The following is a 20,207-nucleotide window of genomic DNA, read 5'->3' as shown; positions in this document are numbered from 1 at the left end:
CCCTTCCAATATTTCTAGTCCCAAAATTCTCAAGGGAGTGAGTATAGTCTAATCTAGACTGGCATTGCTGTAAAATCCTCTTTATTCCGACTAAACCTCTCTATCTGGAAAATATAACCCCAACGAGTAAAACAATTATGGGTCCTTTTGGAAAGCCCTATTTCTATCCTCAATGTTATTAAAGTAATCTAGATAATGCTCCTTACCCAGAGTTGGGTAGAACAACTTTAATATCCAAATATGACCCATTAAAAAAAGGAGGGGAGCAGGGATGGAATTTGACGGGCAAATTGCCCGCCATGGTGTGATTTGCCCGTCAAATATAACTTGAAATTTTACAAGACCGTCAAAGTTCTTTGTTGAAATTGTGGAAACATACCATAAATGTGTGAAAACCATTAAATTTAATGAGTGAGTCTATTTTGAAATTCCAACCCTAGAAGGGAGAGATATTCTTAATATGGGAAGTGTGATAAGAATTGGGATGACTTAAGCCAAAACCATAATATTTATAAATCCACAACTAGTAGGATATAAGTCCACATAAAAAAGGGTAATCACAAGTGAATGGAAAACATCTATAAAAAAGAATGGTTTTTAAAAACGAAATAATAAATAATAGGATAGCTGTGAATTTTTTTTTTTGAAAAACTAAGAATATTGATAATTGGTATCGTCCACAAGCTCTCCTTTAACAAAACCAGGTGATATGAACTGTCATAGTTGGTCCCACTTCATTTTGTGGTAAACTACAACCTGTCAGTGGGACACTCCGAAATGATCGCCGAGATGGAAATCCCGCCCATTACATTTTTTGAAATATGAGATATTCCGCACCTTCGAGTAATGCGGTCTCGGCAATTTACAGGATTTGGGGTTTATATTTACTCTCAAGCGTATATTTTTCCTCAAGCCCTAATTGAATTCAGAGTTTGCACCCGTTGGTGAATCCATCGGTACCCATATTGAGTAGTATCGTGCTCTGTTGTTAGAAGGCTTGCTTAAAGCCATGGAAATAATAGCTAAGAAGTCCAATGACATCCTCAAGGATGATGAGAAGGTTTACCAACGGTGGTTCGAGTATGTGGATGCAGGTGTGGAATTGCATAGTTTTCCATTTTGTTTTTTTATATCATAGGTGAAGGGCTCCATAACAGTTGCAATAATGTTTCTGTAAATCGACTGTGTTATTGAATATTTCGTTGATTTATGCTTATTTTAGTTTCATTTTTCCATCTAACTAAATGTTCTTTTAAATGCAACTTCCATAGAATATGTTGCTGTCAAGGGTTTTGCTTATCTGTTTATTTAATTAATTTTGGTTAAAAGTGTATTGATCTATATTAATATAACATTATGATACAAAACTGGGTTAGTTGTGAATCCCCTTACCGAGTCTGGACATGACCTGTGATACATCACCATGCCTTTTCTGGCCATTCCTGAAATATAATACAGATTAAACAGAACCATTCATCTTGCACATTTCTCGTATAATATTCATATCTACTGTTTCTGAGAAAAGGAATAAGAGCCGTGATATATGATCTCTGAATAACTGATTTTCTCGCTGAAATCAGCGTGAACAAGATCGCTGCCGTCATTTGGGTCAAAATGGCAGCGAATTAAGGTCTCTGCTGGAACTATATAATTCTCACTAAACACGCTATTCTGCTTCCACAGGTCTTTAAATCGTTGCTTAAATATTGATCCGATCTTTGTTTACAGTAGAGAACATCATATTGAAAAGTGACTGATAGTAATGGCATCTGCTCCAGCAATTATTCATATCAATAATACGAAACTCTTAAAAAAGTGTCCATCATATCTATTGTCATCCTCAAGTCACCTGTGATACAGGGCTAGGCTTTACCTTGTCATTACTTGTTTGTGCTTGCCTCTCTTCCGGATCCCCTTTGACGGTATTTAGTTAAATTTCTCTTTCATGTTTCTCATTTCCACAGCTTGCAATTCAGTTGTTTGAAGGTTTTATTACTTGCACGCCTAATATCGTTAATTAATTAATGCGACTTAAAACAGCCCACAAATGAAAGTTCTTTTCTTTCTTAGCTCATCTCGGATAGAGATATTTTATTGCACTTCACATACTTTAGCGGTTTGTGAGGAACCAGTTGTTGTATTATTGTCAGTATAAAGTTGAATTTTACTATGGAGGATGCATTATCTAATGCTGTATAATGACATTTGCCATGATATATACATTTTTAACATGCCAAAGCGGTTTCAAAGCGCTTGTAAGGAAATCTAAAACCGACCCCCAAAAAGGGTATAAAACATGTACTTGATAAATTTAAAATTACCCAATAGCCAACGCTTAACCATAGCAATTAATCACGACAAGGCTAAATGAGAGTTTAACAACAGCAATTAATCATGGAGAGGCGTAACGAGGGTTTTCCATGTCGTTATAAAGAAATCTCTATTTGGCCCGGAGTCAAATGCATACCTTCCAAGTTACCCAATAACCATTGCCCTACAGCATGAAATAAGGGGTTACAATGTAGTTATCAAGAAATCTCAAACCAACCCAAGGCCAAAAGCACCTTCCAAATTACCCGATTATCACTGCCTCACCATGCGAATAACACTGTACAGTGATGTGTGGTTTGACGGTAACTCACTTGGGTGAAGCCCCGGCAGACCGAAGTTCAAATCTCATTGAGTACACTGACCTGCTGTGGTGGAAGCTAAAGGGGCAGATTCCCCAATCCCGTCTTGGCGGCATGTGAGTCTGCTCTTGCTAAAATCATAGGAACTTAGTATACCCGACTTGCAGGTGGTTGGCTATGCTCTTGGTGTTATAGAGGCAGCTACGAGGTTTGATCCTGGGTATCCCATAGATTAGGACTGGCAGTTACCAATTCACCATGTGGTTAAAAAAAACACTGATAGCTTTCGCTGTTATAACTGCTTGAATATTGGTCCAATCTTTATTTACACTAGGAAATATCATATGGAAAATTGATTGATAGTCATGGCATCTGCTTCAGCAATTCTTTGTATCCATATAACGAAACCCCAAAAAGGTGTCTATCATCTCTGTTGTCATCCTCGAATCATCTGGGATACAGCGAGGGGCTTTACCTTTGTCATTGCTTGCAGCTCATCCAGATCTCTTTTGGCGGTATCCAGTTAAATTTCTTTCATGTTCTCATTTCCAGAGCTCGCATTTTAGTTGTTAAGGGCTTTAGTACTTGCAAGGCTAAGTTCGTTAATTAATTAATGCCACTTCAAACAACCCACATATGGAAGTTTTTTCTTTTCTTTTCGCTCATTCTGCACAGAGATATTTTATTGCAGCTAAAATACTTTAGCGGTTTGTAAGGAATCATTTGTTGTATTTCTGTCAGTGTAGAGTTGAATTTACTATGGAAGACGCTTTATCTAATTCCGTACAATGAAATTTACCATGATGTCTACATTTTTAACATGCCAAATGTATTTAATGGTGATAGATGGCATGTGATAAAAATTATGCAGATGGAGATGGCCGCATTACTGGAAACGATGCAGTTAAATTCTTCTCCTTATCTCAGTTGTCAAGGCCTGAACTCAAACAGGTAAGGGCTTTTTCCATAGTGAGTGTAGCTGGACTAATTTGAGCTATATTGAAAATTACGTTTAGTTGAGTAAAAGTTAAAATATAAACCGCTCCATAGTGACAGTTCCATGAGTTTGCAAATCCAATGAATACATGACAGATGGTAAGAAGCCTTGGGGAAACTTTAAGAAAGGCTCAATTTATAATTTTATACAGAGTTAATCAGGTTCAGTTACTATTATCTAAAAGAGAAGAATTTACTCAAGTTAGAAGAAGGTTATATAGAGTTGTTTACTTAACAGAACTGGCTATCTGAAGATTGTCTTGAATTTAATTTGCGATATGTTTTCTTTTCCTAATTAAAGAGTAATGTTTAGTATATATCCCAAGTCACATGACACGTAGGACATGGAAATATGAGTGTTTCATATGGTACACGACTAAGTCATGTGTATAGATACATGTTTGCATATTCCTAAGATTGTGAGAGATGGACATGGGCCTCTAATTGGATGTGTTTTGTTTTTTTTTGTTGGAGCAAGTATCTAGGAAGATCGACCCGAAGGGATCACATGTCGTCAACTTATTAGCAGAGCCTAACCCTGAGGGTGTTGAGGAGAATTGACCTGTGACCTCCCATTGGTGAGGTGCTTTAGCAATTGTAACTCAACCAATTGAGCTAACCCTCGGGGCTTGTCTTGTTTTTTAATACACACTATTACAAGATTTTACAAAATGGGCTGTCCATGGCATGCCCCTGAAAGATGTTTGAACCAATGTTGAATTTTTTTTTTTTCCAAAATTAACAAACACACACACACACAACACATATATATGTTGCACGAATTTCTGGAACGGAGGAATGTTGCGAACTTGGGTATGGGTGTTGGGAACAGCTAGAAGTTTCCCCAAAATTTACAGGAAACAATTAATTGGGAGGTGACAATATTATATAGTAAAAATTAAAAAATATAAAAAAAAATAATTATATAATTTAAAATTCTTATATTTTTCAAACTTTTAATATAATAATATTAAAAATATTAATAATATCTTTTCAATAATCAAAACCAGATTAGAACAACATTCAAGATTCAATGAAACATGTTTTATAATGCCTTTAATTGAAACTAACCAAACATGTGAACTTATTTTTGTTTTTTAACTATAGTAGGCATTGTTTTTTATTTAATAAACATTTAATTTTTATTATAAAAATGATACATGTCAACTTCAAATTGAACATAAAAAGAATTACAAATCTTCCTTACATTAAGTTATAGAATACACCTTTGGACATTTTATATATGTCACACAACATTTCCTAGAAAAAGATTGATAAAACAAAATTAAGATTGATAAAACAAATTTTTTAAATTTTATATTAGATATAAAATAATTTCAATAATAAAAAAATAATTTTCTACTATATAAATATTTTAAAATCAATTTATAAAGATTTAAGAAACCAATTTAATATGGGTTATTGGAGTTAAAGAGACCAAATAGGCCTTTAATATAAATATGCATATGCCCTAAATATCACTTCAAATTTATTTTTTGCTCCTTCATCCCTCCCACACGACACTTTTGTCTACTATTTATTACTTGAATTTTATGGAAATAGTAAAACGGTAAACTAGATTAATAAGCTCACTGTTGCTTCATTCTCAATTTTAATAGCACAATTATATATTGTTTGCGCGAAGACAAATATGAGGATGTTAAAAACTACGTTTTAATAGGAGAGTCGTTTTGGAGCACATCATCACAAGGTTTGGATGTCTGCAAAGATTAAAATATGATAAAGAACAAGGATGATCTTTTGGGCTTAGAGTTTGCTTTACCACCTTCCCATCCTCGTAGTAGAACTATCACATTAAATATTGAACTATCACATTCTTGTAATACCCAGCAGGTGGGTAGTTGAGCTTTCCGATGCAATATGTAGGCATAATAGAGGGCAAATTAAATGGAGCATTCATGCAACACTTGGACTCTGAGCCACCATTCCTCTTTTACAGTAAAATTTCCCATCCACCCCTTTGTTGTATTCCCTTCGATGACTTTAAAGTCCAAAACAAAATAGAAGGATCTTATCTTCACCAATACACGGTCCTCTTAAACCATTGCATCCATACATTGGTAAAACGAGGTTGAAGTTTGAATCTTGGAAGCAACAATGGCGAGTTTCTTTTCAAGTTTCAAGCGCATGTATCTAGCGGTCTATTCCCATGCCTCATATCATCCAACGTATACGACAAAAAGGAATTCTACATATTGACTAGATCAATAGGCTCGTGGTCGTTCCCACAGTTGCAAATGCTTAAAACACCGCTCCCACGTTCCTTGATCGGGGTCTTCCATGTGCTAGAAACGTGCCCTTTCTCTTGTTGCCGTTTCACTCTCGTTCCAAAGCTCTTGGGAATGTAGGAATTGCTAGAATGGGTTCCCTACATATATATATGGATGTCAAATAAAAAATGATCCATCATAGTCGATACTGAATCTTGAAATTTGGTAGTTGTCAAATATTGAAAATGGTAGTGAAGGAAGGTCTTCTCTGGCTCGTGCCTTAGCTAGGAAGACCACGATTTTTCTTCCTTTGACCATGGAGTGATTCATGGAGATGTCAAGTTCATGCATAATGATAGAGGTTTAGTCACGTGGAGCCTTCCCTAGTTAACTACAAGATTGAGTGGTAGTTCAAATTTAGAAGAGGACAAGTTGGTAGCTTCAACTTTTGATTGAGGCAAGGACAAGTTAGAGAAACATTTAAACAAAGTTAAGTAGTCAATCACAACTGTTCTAAATTTGTATTTGCTAGATTTAGTGTGGATAGAATCAATAAAAGGAAGGCGAAGGCATAATTGTAATCATTACTGTTTGCACGAGTTTTTGTGTGCGAGAGATCTTTGTTGTGGCAATGTATCTTGGAGGAGCCAATACACATATTGTAGAGAGACTTTCTTGTGGCAATTTATGTGCTAGGAAATAGGAGTCGAGCCCTATAGAATAAGAGCCTCTATGCTAGGGAATAAGGAGACCTATGCGCAAGGAAATAGGACTGTCTCAACACAAGGAAGTAGGAGCAGGCGTCGAGTGTTTGCAGGGTGTGTCCAACTAGTACAAGGGGAGGACAAGTGTGTTCTTAGGGTCACAATTTTCTGTGTAAGAGATCAAATTGCTCAAACTTTGTCAACAAAAATATTACAACAAAGAAGAGGGTTTTCCTAGTTGGGTTTCCTACGAAAAAATATTGTAGATTGTGTGATCGTGTTTTTGTCTTTGCGATTATTTTGTTGCGTATAAGCGTTAAGAAACTCCGTGTCTTGGTGAAAGAAATATTGGTTTCAGTTTGTAGTTGCCTTAGTTTCAGATTATTTATCTAAGCAGTTATAAAATTTCATGGAAAATTAACATGGTATTAGAGCAGAGATCAACATAAAGACTAGCCCATAAAGAACAATTTTGAAGAGTAGTTCTTTGGACAAGGAGGATGGCATTCCAAGGACTAATATCAAACCATTGTTTAGAGGGAGTCTCTAACTTCCTCTCATGGAAGGAGAGGATCATAATAATGTTGGAAGATAATGTGGTGGGAGAGTTTATCAAGCAAGTTATAACGCCACCTCAAGATCGCCAACAATTGGCCCTGTTACCCACCACTTTGTGGGTTATATCCCCAGGAGAAATTTTTCTCCATGGTGAGCCTTAGTCGGCAACTAGCAGCCCCTTGATGCCTCCTACTAGCTCGTTGTGCCATTTCTCTGCCACCTGAGCCAGCCATGTGGTCCCTCACCCACCTGTACTGATTGTATGTTTGAAGGTGAGCCTCTTGAATCTAAGGTATGTCTTGTCATTTGGTAATTGAGTATTGGGTTTACTTATCATGGATACTTCTGGGTTTGGATTGATGGGGGTATTTGGCGGAAAGAGTGGGCTTAGTTTGTGTTCCTGTCCCCTTGATCTCTTTTGGTTGTTACCCATGGATCTTAGTCATGTGGGATCTCCTTTATTGACCGTTTGGTTCTAGGGTGGTAATACTTTGGAAACCTTGACTTTGGGTGCATGGTCCTGCTCCTTTATGCGCACATATTATTCCCTTTCCACTCACTATACCCCCATTCATCTTTTCTCCCACTTGGGTCCACATTCCCACTTTGGGTCCACACATGGCTAGCCTCCCTATCCCCTAGCCCCCACCTTGGTTCAGGCCTAAAATGATGCCCCGAAGGTTGAAGCAATCAAAAGAAAAGAAGAAAAAGCATAATTAGCCACATTTAACAGGAAATTGTACCACAAAATGCAAAAGATGCTGAGACAAAAATAATTAGCATGTGGGCAAAAGCCGACACATGAGTTCTACCCCATCCATGACCATCACCCTGGTTCCATAGGTCTTAGATGGGCCTCCTCTATCATTCAGGAACCCGTGATTCTCCCAACCCCTAGAGGGTAATGAATTGCCCTACCTCAAAAGGGGTAATCACTGTTACATTATACACATCATGTTCTTGTCCTTTGAGCCCTAAGCAGTTAATTAAAAAAAATTCATAAAAGGCAAAAGGTATATGAAGAAGGGTGGAAAAATCAAGGCTGGGGCACCTCATGTACCACGACTACTCCCTCCTATACATTATATACGTAGGTGTGGGCTTCCCCTTATCTAGCTACCCCTATGCCCCATTATGTGGCCCAGGGCTGCCCCTCTCATTCCTTATTCCATCTCACCTATTTGTCACTTGCCACCCCCATTGGAAAGGTGTACCTTGGGCATACTATCCCCTCTAAGGGCTGAAACCACCTAATAAGGTACTTGGCTAACCCCCTTTGGAGTTTGGAGACACTAGCACATGCTAAAGACCACTAAGGAAGGGCATGCCATTATGAAGTGCCCACTTTGTTATCCATGGTTTGTAAGATCCTTTATCCGATTATTCTAATGATTGATTGTATTGGAAGCCTAGGGGACACATTGGATCTTATGCAGGATTGCAAGTGGTTTCCATTTGGGTTTGGCTTCCCTATATGGGATCCTGACCCCAGAGGTCCACATTGGCACATGTAGGGTGTGCATAGAGAGCCATGGGCCTCCATGGCAACAAGACAACACTCCATAGATCTTCATGGATGTTCAAAAACTACTAGCGATCCACTTTTGGGATGATGGTAACATGATTGGTACACAATGCCCACCAGGCTCCCACAGTATCCCCACACTCTTGGCAGGTGTCCCAACAGTTGTACGATATCATAACAACATTCATTCCACCTCTTGGACCATTGCAGAGGATCTACAGACATCTGTTGATTCATATGGAGACCCATGGGGTCATTGATGTGCCCTAAGATCCATTGAGAGCACCACAGGTCTACTACTTGGAGAATAAGGGGCCACCACCTTGTCCATCATATTCCGAGGAATTTATTCCTCAATATGGCACTTTAGGATGTTATTGAGCCTTTGGAGGGCCCTACAACATGCATACATCATTATTTGGCTGCCAACGAGGCTTGTTTTTACACAATGAGCTAGTATGGTGGGCTTGTCACCATTAGGGGTTATTATTTGCACATTATTTTATCATTAGGGGCCCATAGGTTAATTCAAATTCCTTAGGAGGCTATATATTGATGTTAGATACATTCATTTGTATCATCACTTGACTTGGGATCTCTCTAATCATAGAGATTTTTTGCACTTTTTCCTTGGAGGATATTTTGGAGATGGATGAATTTTGATGTATGGATTTGGGCTATTTCTCTTATCTTGGAGCTTTGTCATGCAAATGAATTGCTGGTTGGATATACTTTATAATGTTGTAAGTGCTATTTATCGTTGTTATTCTTGTTGTTGCATACTGTTAAAATTAGGGCTAGTTGCCACATTATTGTAATGTGGAATTGAGCAATGTTTTAGTTATTAAATGTATGGGCCAATGTTATATGAATGAGATGTCCTTATTTATCTCAAGAAGCTTGTGTCATTTGCTTTAAAGTATAAATGCTTGAAAGTCGCTTTTCTTTTCTTATTATCTACATTGGATGAAGTTGACTTTTTGGGCCTCCTTGATCAAGAATCCAAGTTCTTACTTATTACCATCCTTGACTCCATATCCCCAAGTGAATTAGGCACTGGTTCCATAAAAAGGGTGATCATATTAACATTCTTTTAACCATTTTTCCCCTTTTTCTTGAGTCTAGCCCTAGTGGGTCACTTAGGCCATCAATTTCTTGATGATTGGCCCAAGGAAAAATTTCGATCTTCTCTAGGCTACTGTGTTGGTGGGTACCCTCCTTGCCCTTCAAATTTGAGGCCATTCTGACAGTGGAATCTTTGGGAATCTCAAGCCCTAGTTCTAGGACCGAATTTTGCCTAGGCATCCCCAAGGTCATACACTAGTAGGATCGATTTAACCTTTTGAAGAAATTATTTTTGTTTGATCCTTTCCCCTCACCTTGTCCAAGATAGGAACATCATTGGTTGCTACATTCCATCCTCGAACTTGGGCTGGGTCGACTTGGCCCTGTGTTGTCCCACTTCTCAATGAAGACTATTTGTCAAGGACCCTTTAGGAATCCAAGTTTCCCAAGGATTATAGGGATTGAGAAACTTGTCCATAAGCTTATCCTTTCTCCCTCAACCCTCCAATCCTCACCCCTTATCCCTGGTGGACCAAGTCCCTTGCTTAAAGAGCAAGTAAGCTCGATTCTTCACTCCATCCTTGGGAAAGGGTTTTCAAGGTCACTTCTCACCTATCCATTGACATATACTTTACAAGTGAATCCCTACACTACTGAGACTCCTCCCATCGGTGAAAGTTCGTAAAGAGCAGGGAGACTTAGCTGTGGTGACAGTGGGCTAAGCCTCCACAGTTGCCCTTAACCTAGCAGTTGCCCTCTTAGGAACCCCTTTAGGTTCCTTGCTGGTTTGAGTGGTAATAGGTCCAACATGCTAAGAATGATATCAAGGCAAAGAGGATTATTCTAAAGGGGATCAAAGATCATATTATCTCTCATCTCCATGTGAAAAAGACTACATATGAGATGTTCAAAGCTATCTTAGATCTGTATCAGGGTTCCAGTGATGCTAGGAAGCTTGATCTTAAGGAGAAGCTAAGGAGTATCATGATGAGCAAAGGAGAGCCCATCATCATATATCTTTCAAAGTTCACTTAGGTTCGAAAGGAGCTAGGTGGAGCAGGTGTGTGCCTGTACTAGACAATGACCTTGTGAGTCTTGCATTACTAAGACTTCATAAATCATGATATAGCTTCCAGGACGTAGTCAATGGCAAAGAATTTTTTTCTAGTTGGGAAAGGTTATGGAGTGATTGCATTCAAGAAGAAATCCAGAGAGGGTCTAGAGATGGTAGATCAACAAAGACAAAGGACGAGGAGAACTTTGCCCTGACAAGCAAAGCCAAGGGAAAGAAAGGCAAAGGGAGGGCTGAGTGTAGTCAAATGGGTGAAAAGAAGGATTTGAGCATGATCAAGTGCTTCCATTGCCACAAGTTTGGGCATTATGCTACTAAGTGTCCTAATTGGAAGAAGAGATCCAACAAGGATCATGCAATTGCATCAACTAAGGTAGATGAGTTTGCTTCTCAGTTTGAGAAAGATTTTTCATTGATAGCTTGCATGGGAAGCTTAGTAGGGAGCAACACGTGATATATTGATTCCGGAGCATCCTGTCACATAACTGAGAATAGGTAGTATTTCATTCAGTTGAAGGAGGACATGCAGTTTCAGGTCGAGCTAGGAGATAATGGCAAGTACGCATCTACAGGAGTTGGTATTGTCAACTTTGAGAGTGAGTTTGGGAGCCCTCTCCATCTCAATGATCTCCTTTATGTTCCAGTAACCTTGAGCAACAAGGTAGGTGGTGAGCAGAGTAGAGATGATGGAGAACTTTGGCGCAGGCGCATGTGACACTTACATCATGGGGTGTTGAAGATTCTTCAACAGATAACCACAAGATTATTAGCATGATGTGTGCAAGGGGTGCACACTTGGCAAGTATGCCAAGGCTTCTTTTTAGGGCCAAGATGGCAGAGCCAAAGGGATTTTGGAGCTGGTGCATTTAAATGTATGTGGGCCATTCTCTTTCACATCTCTTATGGGACAAATGTATTATGTCACTTTCATAGATGATTATTCTTGTAAAACTTGGATATTCTTTATGAAGAAGAAGGATGATGTCTTCTCCAAGTTCATGGAGTATAAGGCCTTGGTAGAAAACCAGACAAGGAAGAAGATCAAAGCATTAAGGAGTGACAATGGCAGAGAATATGTTTCCAATGCCTTCAAGGATATGTGTGCAAAGGAGGGCATTAAGAAAGAGCTCATAACAACACATAACCGTTAACAAAATGGAGTGGTTGAGAGAAAGAATCACAATATTGTTGGAGTGGCCAAGGCCATGCTGGATGATCAAGGATTGCCTATGTTCTTGTGGTTAGAGGCATGCAACACTGCAATATTTTTGCAGAACAGGAGTCCACACAGGGTGCTTGGACAATTTACACGGGAGGAGGCTTTCATTGGTAAGAAGCTTGATGTTTCACCCTTATGTATCTTTGGCACAAAAGTTTATTACCATGTGTCCAAAGATTGCAGGAAGAAGTTGGAGCTTGCATCGGAAAAGGGAATTTTTGTGGGATACAGTGAGACAACTTAGGCATACAAGGTGTATCTACCAAGACTCAAAAGACAATGATCAAGTGGGTTGTGAGGTTCTAGGAGGACATGGCCCTAAGGAAATCCTTAGAGCGAGACCAGGTTGGAGTACTTGAGGAGGAGCTACTTACTCCTAAGCAGGAGCCACAACCAAGATCATAGATTGAGTCCCAGCTTGGTGGAAAGAGGGTTGCATAGCAAGATGACCAACAGGATGATGAGGGGGAGAGACCAAGACGAGAGCAGGTAGCTACACAGTTAGAAATTCTCAATACGGGGAGGAAGAGAGCTAAGTGGGCTGATAGGGTGATTCAAGAGGCCGAGGGGCATGTTGAGGCTCCTAACACGATGTTTAGGCAGAGCAAGCAGCCACAAAGGTACACAGGGTATATGGCACTGATGATAGGGTTGATGGTCACTTAGCCTTCTTGTTATAAAGAGGTAGCTTCTCAACAGGTTTGGCAAGATGTTGTGGTGGAGTATTCCTCCATGAAGAATGATGTCTGGGAGATTGTGCCACAACTAAAGGGCACATTAGTAGTAGGCTTACGTTGGGTGTACAAGGTGAAGCATGGAGTATGTGGGAGTGTGAAGTACAACGCCAGATTTGTGGCTAAGGGCTTCTCACAGATTGAGGGCATAGACTATGATGAGACCTTTGCCCCAGTAGCACGATATTCATCCATTAGGACTATTTTGGCTCTTGTAGCATAGATGGGGTGGAAGATCCACTAGATGGACATGAAGACAAAATTCCTCAACAAAGTTGTTGAGGAGGAGATTTATATGGAGTAGTCAAAGGGGTTTAAGTAGTTCAATAGAGACACACATGTGTGCAGGCTAAAGAGAGCTCTTTATGGGATCAAGCAGAGTTCGAGAGCATGGTACACTCGTATTGATAGTTACCTTTGAGGATTGGGTTTCACTTAGAGTGAGATGGATACAAACTTGTACTACATCATGGTTTGAGGGCTTTTTCTCATTTTAGTGCTCTATGTTGATGACCTTATATTGACTGGAGCAGATAGCTTGACCTAGGATTACAAGGAGGAACTTGCAAGGGAGTTTGAGATGAAGGATATGGGGTTATTCACTATTTCATTGGATTGGAGTTTTGGCAGGGTGATGGTGAGATCTTCGTGGGACAGGGGAAGTACACTCTAAAGATTCTCCAGAGATTCCATATGCAGGATTGTAAGCCCATGGCCACGCCTCTACTCACAAATTGGAGGAAGGTGGATGTTAACAGAGCAGAGCCAGTAGATACTATAGTATACATGCAACTCATCAGGTCGTTGATGTATTTGGTCAACACACGACCTAATATTTATTTTGCGGTGAACCAATGAGTCAATTCATGATGGAGCCAACCAAAGTTCACTGGGTTGCTACAAAGCATGTTTTGAGATATCTCAGAGGCACACTGAATTATGGATTACAATACAGATGTGTTGATGGAGTGAGTCTTGAGGGCTTGACAGATGTAGATTGGGCAGGGAGCTCCACAGATTGGAAGAGTACTTCAGGTGGCATCTTCAACATTGGGTTAGCAAATGTTTCTTGGTGCAACAGTGAACAAAGATTAGTTGCACTTAGTTTAGTAGAGGCCAAGTACATGGCTGTCAGTTTGGCAACATGTGAGGCTATTTGGATGAGGAAGTTGCTTGTGGGACTTTTCATACAGGGGATGGAGCCGATTGTGATACACTGTGATAACCAGAGTTGCATTAAGCTCTTTGAGAACCCAATGTTTCATGATTGCTCCAAGCATTTCAAGATCAGGTATCATCATCTCGGAGATTGTGTGCAGAAATGGATAGTGAAGCTACTGTACATTCCAACAAAGGAGCAAACAACAAATATCTTGACCAAGCATTGTCAAGAAGCATTTTGTTTATTTTAGAGACAAGTTGGGAGTTGACAAAATCCCTTCCTTGCTAAGAGGGAGTGTTGAAAATGGTAGCAAAAGAAGGTCTTCTTTGGCTCATGCCTTAGCTAGGAAGACTGCGATTTGTCTTACTTTGACCATGGAGTGCATGGAGATGGCAAGTTCATGTGTTGTGATGGAGCTTTAATCACGTGGAGCCTTCCTCACTTAACTACAAGATCAATTGGCGGTTTGAATTTAGAAGAGGATGAGTTGGCAGCATCATTTTTTGATTGAGGCAAGGACAAGTTAGAGAAACAATTAAACTCAATTAACTAGTCAATCACAATTGCTGTTCTAAATTTGTATGTGCTAGATTTAGCGTGGATAGAATCAATAAAAGGAGGATGAAGGCACATTTGTAGTAATTATTGTTTGCACGAGTTTGCGTGTGAGAGAGATCTCTGTTGTGGTAGCGTATCTTGGAGGAGGCAATATGTAGATTGTAGACTTTTTTGTGGCAATTTGTGCGCTAGGAAATAGGGAGACTTGTGTGCAAGGAAATAGGGCTATCTCAATGTAAGGAAGTAGTAGGGGTTGAGTGTTTGCACAATGTGCCTAGCTAGTACAATGAGAGGACAAGTGTGTTCTCAGGGTCATAGTTTGCCTTGTAAGAGATTAGATTGCTCAAACTCTATCAATAAAAATACTACAACAAAGAAGAGGGTTTTCCCAAGAAAAAATATTGTGTAAATTATGTGATTGTGTTTTTATCTTTGTGATTATTTCGCTCCTTACAAGTGTTAAGAAATTTTGTCTTGGTGAAAGAAATTTTGGTTTCAGTTTTTAGTTGCTGTAGTTTCAGATGATTCAACTAAGCAATTACATAATTTTGTGGAAAATTAACATCAAGTTCTCAAAAATAGAGAACCAATACAAAATGACATGACATATAAATGTATCTCATCATAATGAGCTAGATGTACAATGACAACAAAAACAATACTAGCAACTAGTTAATGCCCTCTTCTCCTTTTACAAGAAAAGATCACGGGCTGTTTGCTAGGCTTACCCCTAATAGTTTAAGGCCCTAGCATTACAACAAGTGTCTAATGGTGACTGGTGGGTGTAAAAATAGGCTCACTAGTTCTCTAAAAGGTGGTGCTGATATTGCCACAATCTCCTCTCACTCATCCTCCAACTCCTCCTGCTGCTCCTCCTCTTCTTCCTCCCTCTCCTCCTCCTCCTCTTGCTCCTCTTGTTGTTCTACTTGTCCCTTCTCTAACCATCCAAGTGCCTCCTCGATGATAGGTTGCTTAGACTCCATCCTCCACTTAGACAATAGATTAATATTGTCTAAGGAAATGGCATCCACATCTGGTGTTTTGTTGATTTGCCTCATCCATAGTTGGAGGTTGTAATGGACATACACCAAGTCATTGAGACATGAGAACTCCAACCTGTAAGAGGGTCATAAAAAATATAATGAGTCTTGAGGGTCATAGTATATTAGAGGGTCATAAATTACAATAAATGTAATTGCTTTGTTCAAGTTCGAAGTTCTAACTTGTTGCATTTCTTTGAGTGTATTTTTCAAATACACTCCAATTGCGCTCACATCTCAAAGTGCTATAGGTTTGATTGAGGATTTTGATGGCAATTTTTTGTAAATTTGGTGCCCTTGCACCATAGTTTCACCACCAAACATCTACAACAAATAAGAAAGAAAGCGAACTAAATTACATTTCATTAAAATGAAAAATAGAAAATAAAGAAAACATAATTAAACTTTCAAATAAAACATAAGTGAATTTAAAAAATTTGAAGTTTTAAAATTTAATGACTTGCATGGCATCAAAGTGGTCCTTCCACTAATAACATCATCAAAGCCAAGTAGTCTAGTACCCTCCCAATACCTTTCTATCTTGCGATTGATTGTGTTGTGAACCTCATTGTTAGGTACCAATACCATCCTATAAAGACAAGCATGCAACCCTTCCATTATCTTGCATTCAAAATCAAAGTTGCATTTGTAGGAAAATGCGGTGTTGAGGAAAAGTGTTGTTGCATGAATGGGTTGATGGAGCATCCTAGTACATCAATGATCAATCAAATCCCACGACATCATCTGTCCATTAAACTTAGGTACCCTTTCCCACATAATAATATATGATAGTTCTTTAGCCCTACCCATGGCGTCATATAGATAGCCCACTGTAGGCTTGTCACCATCAACCAATCTTAAAACCTTTACTAAAGGTTCACTAGCCGAGCACACTTCTTTCACTCCTTTCTAGGAGTCCTCAATGTACAATGTACATTGATTTAGCAATGGATTTGCCATAATCTCTCTAGCTATATGTACATGCATGCCACTCATCACAAGCAAATATTTGCTTCAACTCAATCTAATGTTGAAGCAAAGATTGAAGAATGAGGAAATTGGTGACAACGTGTGTGATTGCAAGATGTCACAACTCCTTGATGAAGAAAAGTTTTGTTATATCCTCAAGCATCAAATCAATACAATGTGCAGTGCATGGAGTCCAAAATACTGAATGATGCTTGTCCATAAGCATCCTAACACCAACCACATAATTAGCTACATTATTAATGGTGATTTGCACAACATTGGGCAAACCTATTTCTTGGAGGAACCCATCCAACGACTCACATTGCAACACTGCATCTTTTACATATGCAGATGCATCCATTGATTTTATAAACATAGTACCCTCAGGACAATGTACCAAGAAATGTAGAAGAGTCCTATTGTTCCTATCTATCTAACTAGACATGATTGTATATCTAGTGACCTTCCACGATTGCTTTAACTCCACCAATCTAGAGTTGATGTCCTTCTCTTCTGCTTGAAGAATTGACCTGTGCAACTCATCATATGTAGTGTTTTTATGCCTTGGGCCAACAACAACAATTGCATCACACATGGATTGCCAAAATGGATTGTTTTCTGTGATGTTCGGAGGTAAGTCACTCCAAAAATGACAGCTCCCCATAACCTTGTTTGCTTCTCGCTTCTCACTTTTTTACCACTGATTTGATGGAAGGTTGTGCTCTAGCTCCAGTTCGTGGAACAAAAAAAGATGAGGACCTCTCGATAGGTGTAGTCATGGAGCCCCTTCCGCTACCCTCAGTGGTAGATAGCCTTGAGGCTCTAGCTACTTGTTTGACCTTGTTTGTAGTTGCCTTTGCTTTCTTTATTTCATTTGCATTGATTACATCATGAACAACTTGCATAATCTCCGGGCTAGATTTACAAATTCCAATTTCTTTGTTAGGGATTTTAGCTAGATGAATTTTAACTTGAAAACTCCCTTTGCCATGTATTGGCCACAAAATTTTCAATGTAGTTTTTACTGTTTGTCACCTGCACGTTCCCCATATTGCCAAAATGTGTCCAAAGCATAATATTCAAAATTGATTGGTTTGAACTGGAAACTTGTCAAACTGGCTAGTTCATTAGCTGAAGGGGATGAATATGTTGAAAACAGGTTAGGTTGATTCACCAACTAGGGTTTTCCATTAACTGACCATAAGCCAACCTGCTCATTACCAACTCGGCTGCAGACCCCACGTGAGTTGTTTTTTGGCTTTTTTGAGTGGTTTTGAGGGAAACTAGGGGCTATTCCCCTCCAAAAGCAACCCCTCCTAGCCTTTAGAAGGATGCCTCCCCTCCAATGTTATCATAATTGAATCGGTGATCGAACCGGAAAACCTTGTGGACCGAGAACCAGTTGGAACCAGTCAGAACCGGTAAAAAATTAGAAAAAGACCTGTTTACCCAAAACACATAAAATATTCATATTTTAAAGAAAAACATATATATTTATGTGCATCCATATGAATCCAAACCATTTATACACAAATATGCAAAATTTCTCATTTACATAGCATGTAAAGGTGCACATTACCAAAATAACATCAAGTGCAATCCATATCTAAATCGAAAATACATCAACAAATAGGCTCTAGATGACCTCTAGCATCCAAAAAAAATCATGCTACAACAAATGCCTACATATCATCAAAACCATTGCCTATATTGGGGTCTTCATCATCAATATAACCATTTAGGCATTAAAATAAGATAGAAAAAACGTAGCATGTCATGTCAAGATTTTGTTTGAGTGATGGGTACATTTTTAGTAGAGTCATGATAGAGGAGTTCGACAACCAATGCCACTAACATCAAAGTACATAGAGGGCTTGGTGCTCTTTATTAAATACTAGTTCCATACCCTCGTACATGACAAAATCCAATGGAAACGTTGCAATCCCCCCAATCCTAAAATCCTGAAAAATTGTTAAGTCTGTTGGATTTTGAGTGAAATCTAAAATTCTACTTTCTCCATATGAAATCCAATGAGGTTGGAACCACTCTCAAACATCCCGAGTCATTTCATGGTAATGTTAAAAATTTAAGTAAAAGGATGAAAATGAAAGATAAAGGAGAATGTCACTTTTACTTCAAAAAATAAAAAAAGGGCAAAATTTTTAGGTTGGTTTGCGTAGGTCAAACAACATGGAATTGGCCTTGAACTTGGTTCGGTGAAATAGGTTGGTTCAGACCAGTTTTGGGCCAAAAACGGTCAGATTGGCCGGTTCCACTAGTTTTGGTTTGATTTTGATAACATTGCTCCCCTCTCATTTGCCTCACACATCTCAACTTTAGCAATGCTAGCAATAAATGGTAATGTTAAATTCTTAAAGTAAAATTGATATTTCCTTTAACCTTTTACTTTAATTTTTGACATTACCATGAAATGACTCATGATGTTTGAGAGTGGTTTCGACCTCATTGGATTTCATATGGAGAAACTAGATTTTTAGATATCAATCAAAATCCAACAGACTTAATGGTTTTCAAGATTTCAAGATTTAGGGGATTGCAATGTTTTCAATTGATTTTGACATGCGTGAGGGTATGAGATTGGCATTTGATCAAGAACATGAAGCCCTTTAAGTACCTTGATGTTGGTGGCATTGATTGTTGAACTTCATTGATGTTGGTGGTATTGCTTGTTGAACTCCTCTACCATGGTCTTAACAAAAATGTACCCTTCACTAAAAGGAAAATGATTGGTTAAGCATGCTAATTCTACCATATTATAAGGTTGAGGAGATGAACCCTTCACTCAAACCAAAATCATTGGTTAGGCATGTTAAACTTTTTCAATTTCTACCATATTATAAGGTTGAGCAATCCAAGTCTAAAGACGTTGAGCTAGATGATGTTTATGGATCTCTTGTTGATGATCCCATTTCTAATAGTGCTGAATCAATGATGAGTTTCATGAGTGATCACGTTGATCAGTTATTTGTAGTTTTGATGTCTACTTTTGTTGCTACTACTACTAGTACTGAGGTTGCAGAGGAGTTTGAGGAGTCCTTAGACTCTGAGCCAAATGATGTTTATGTAGCTCATGTTGATGTTCCCATGTCTAGTAGTGGTGATGAGTTTGATCATGACGAGGAGTGATCATGTTGATCACTGATATATAGACTTGTTGTAGGCCAATGGACCCATAGCTTGTAGCATTGTTTTTGGACTCTAGAGGCCATTTAGAGCCTCGTTAATTATGTATTTTGTTGTTGATATGTATTACACTCGGTGCCATTTTGATATGTTCATCTTTACTTGGTATATAGATGAGCAAAATTTATCTATTTTGTCTCTATTGGTTTGGAATCATGGTTTTGAATTTAAAAAAGAGTTTTTTTTCATTAAAAATTAATTGTTTCACGTGTTTTTTAAAAGACTGATTCATTGAGGTTTGACTAGTCTGGTTTTTTTGGTTCCGATTTGATAGGTGGATTGGTGCCGTCATTGGTTTTGATTTTGAATACTATGGTCCAAAGCCTTTGGCATATTTGCAATGGAAGTGGACAACTTCAAAATCAAACCTAAGGCACAACAAACACAAGAAAATGAAATGAAACCCCCCATTAGAAAAAATAACAGCCTGTTGATTTAATGAATCAATTGCCAAAGATTTAGAAAATTTTATTAGATCTTTGGCAACAAAAAATGCCAATAGGAGGATGGAAAACAAATTGATTCAAGTTGGCTGTCCCA

General features: G+C 38.6%; 1 protein-coding gene across 2 annotated transcripts in view; it reads left to right on the top strand.

Annotated features, from left to right (window-relative positions):
* The first annotated feature begins 714 nt into the window (after nucleotides 1-714).
* LOC149140454 (EH domain-containing protein 1-like) overlaps nucleotides 715-20,207 on the top strand; it is a 58,239-nt gene continuing 38,746 nt past the window's right edge. The window contains exons 1-2 of one of the 2 annotated variants that reach the window (XM_089447107.1): nucleotides 715-1,094; nucleotides 3,502-3,581. In XM_089447107.1, the coding sequence (XP_089303233.1) occupies nucleotides 1,010-1,094; nucleotides 3,502-3,581 (165 nt within the window). In that variant the 5' untranslated portion in view covers nucleotides 715-1,009. The remainder of the gene's footprint in view (nucleotides 1,095-3,501; nucleotides 3,582-20,207) is intronic. The other variant, XM_089447108.1, reaches the window with a different exon arrangement.

The sequence above is a fragment of the Pinus tabuliformis genome, chromosome X (assembly GCF_031772625.1).
Source record: "Pinus tabuliformis cultivar Carrire ecotype Pingquan chromosome X, CPIR1, whole genome shotgun sequence".
In the NCBI taxonomy this organism is placed as follows: domain Eukaryota; kingdom Viridiplantae; phylum Streptophyta; class Pinopsida; order Pinales; family Pinaceae; genus Pinus; species Pinus tabuliformis.
This window is presented reverse-complemented; position numbering and strand designations above follow the sequence as displayed.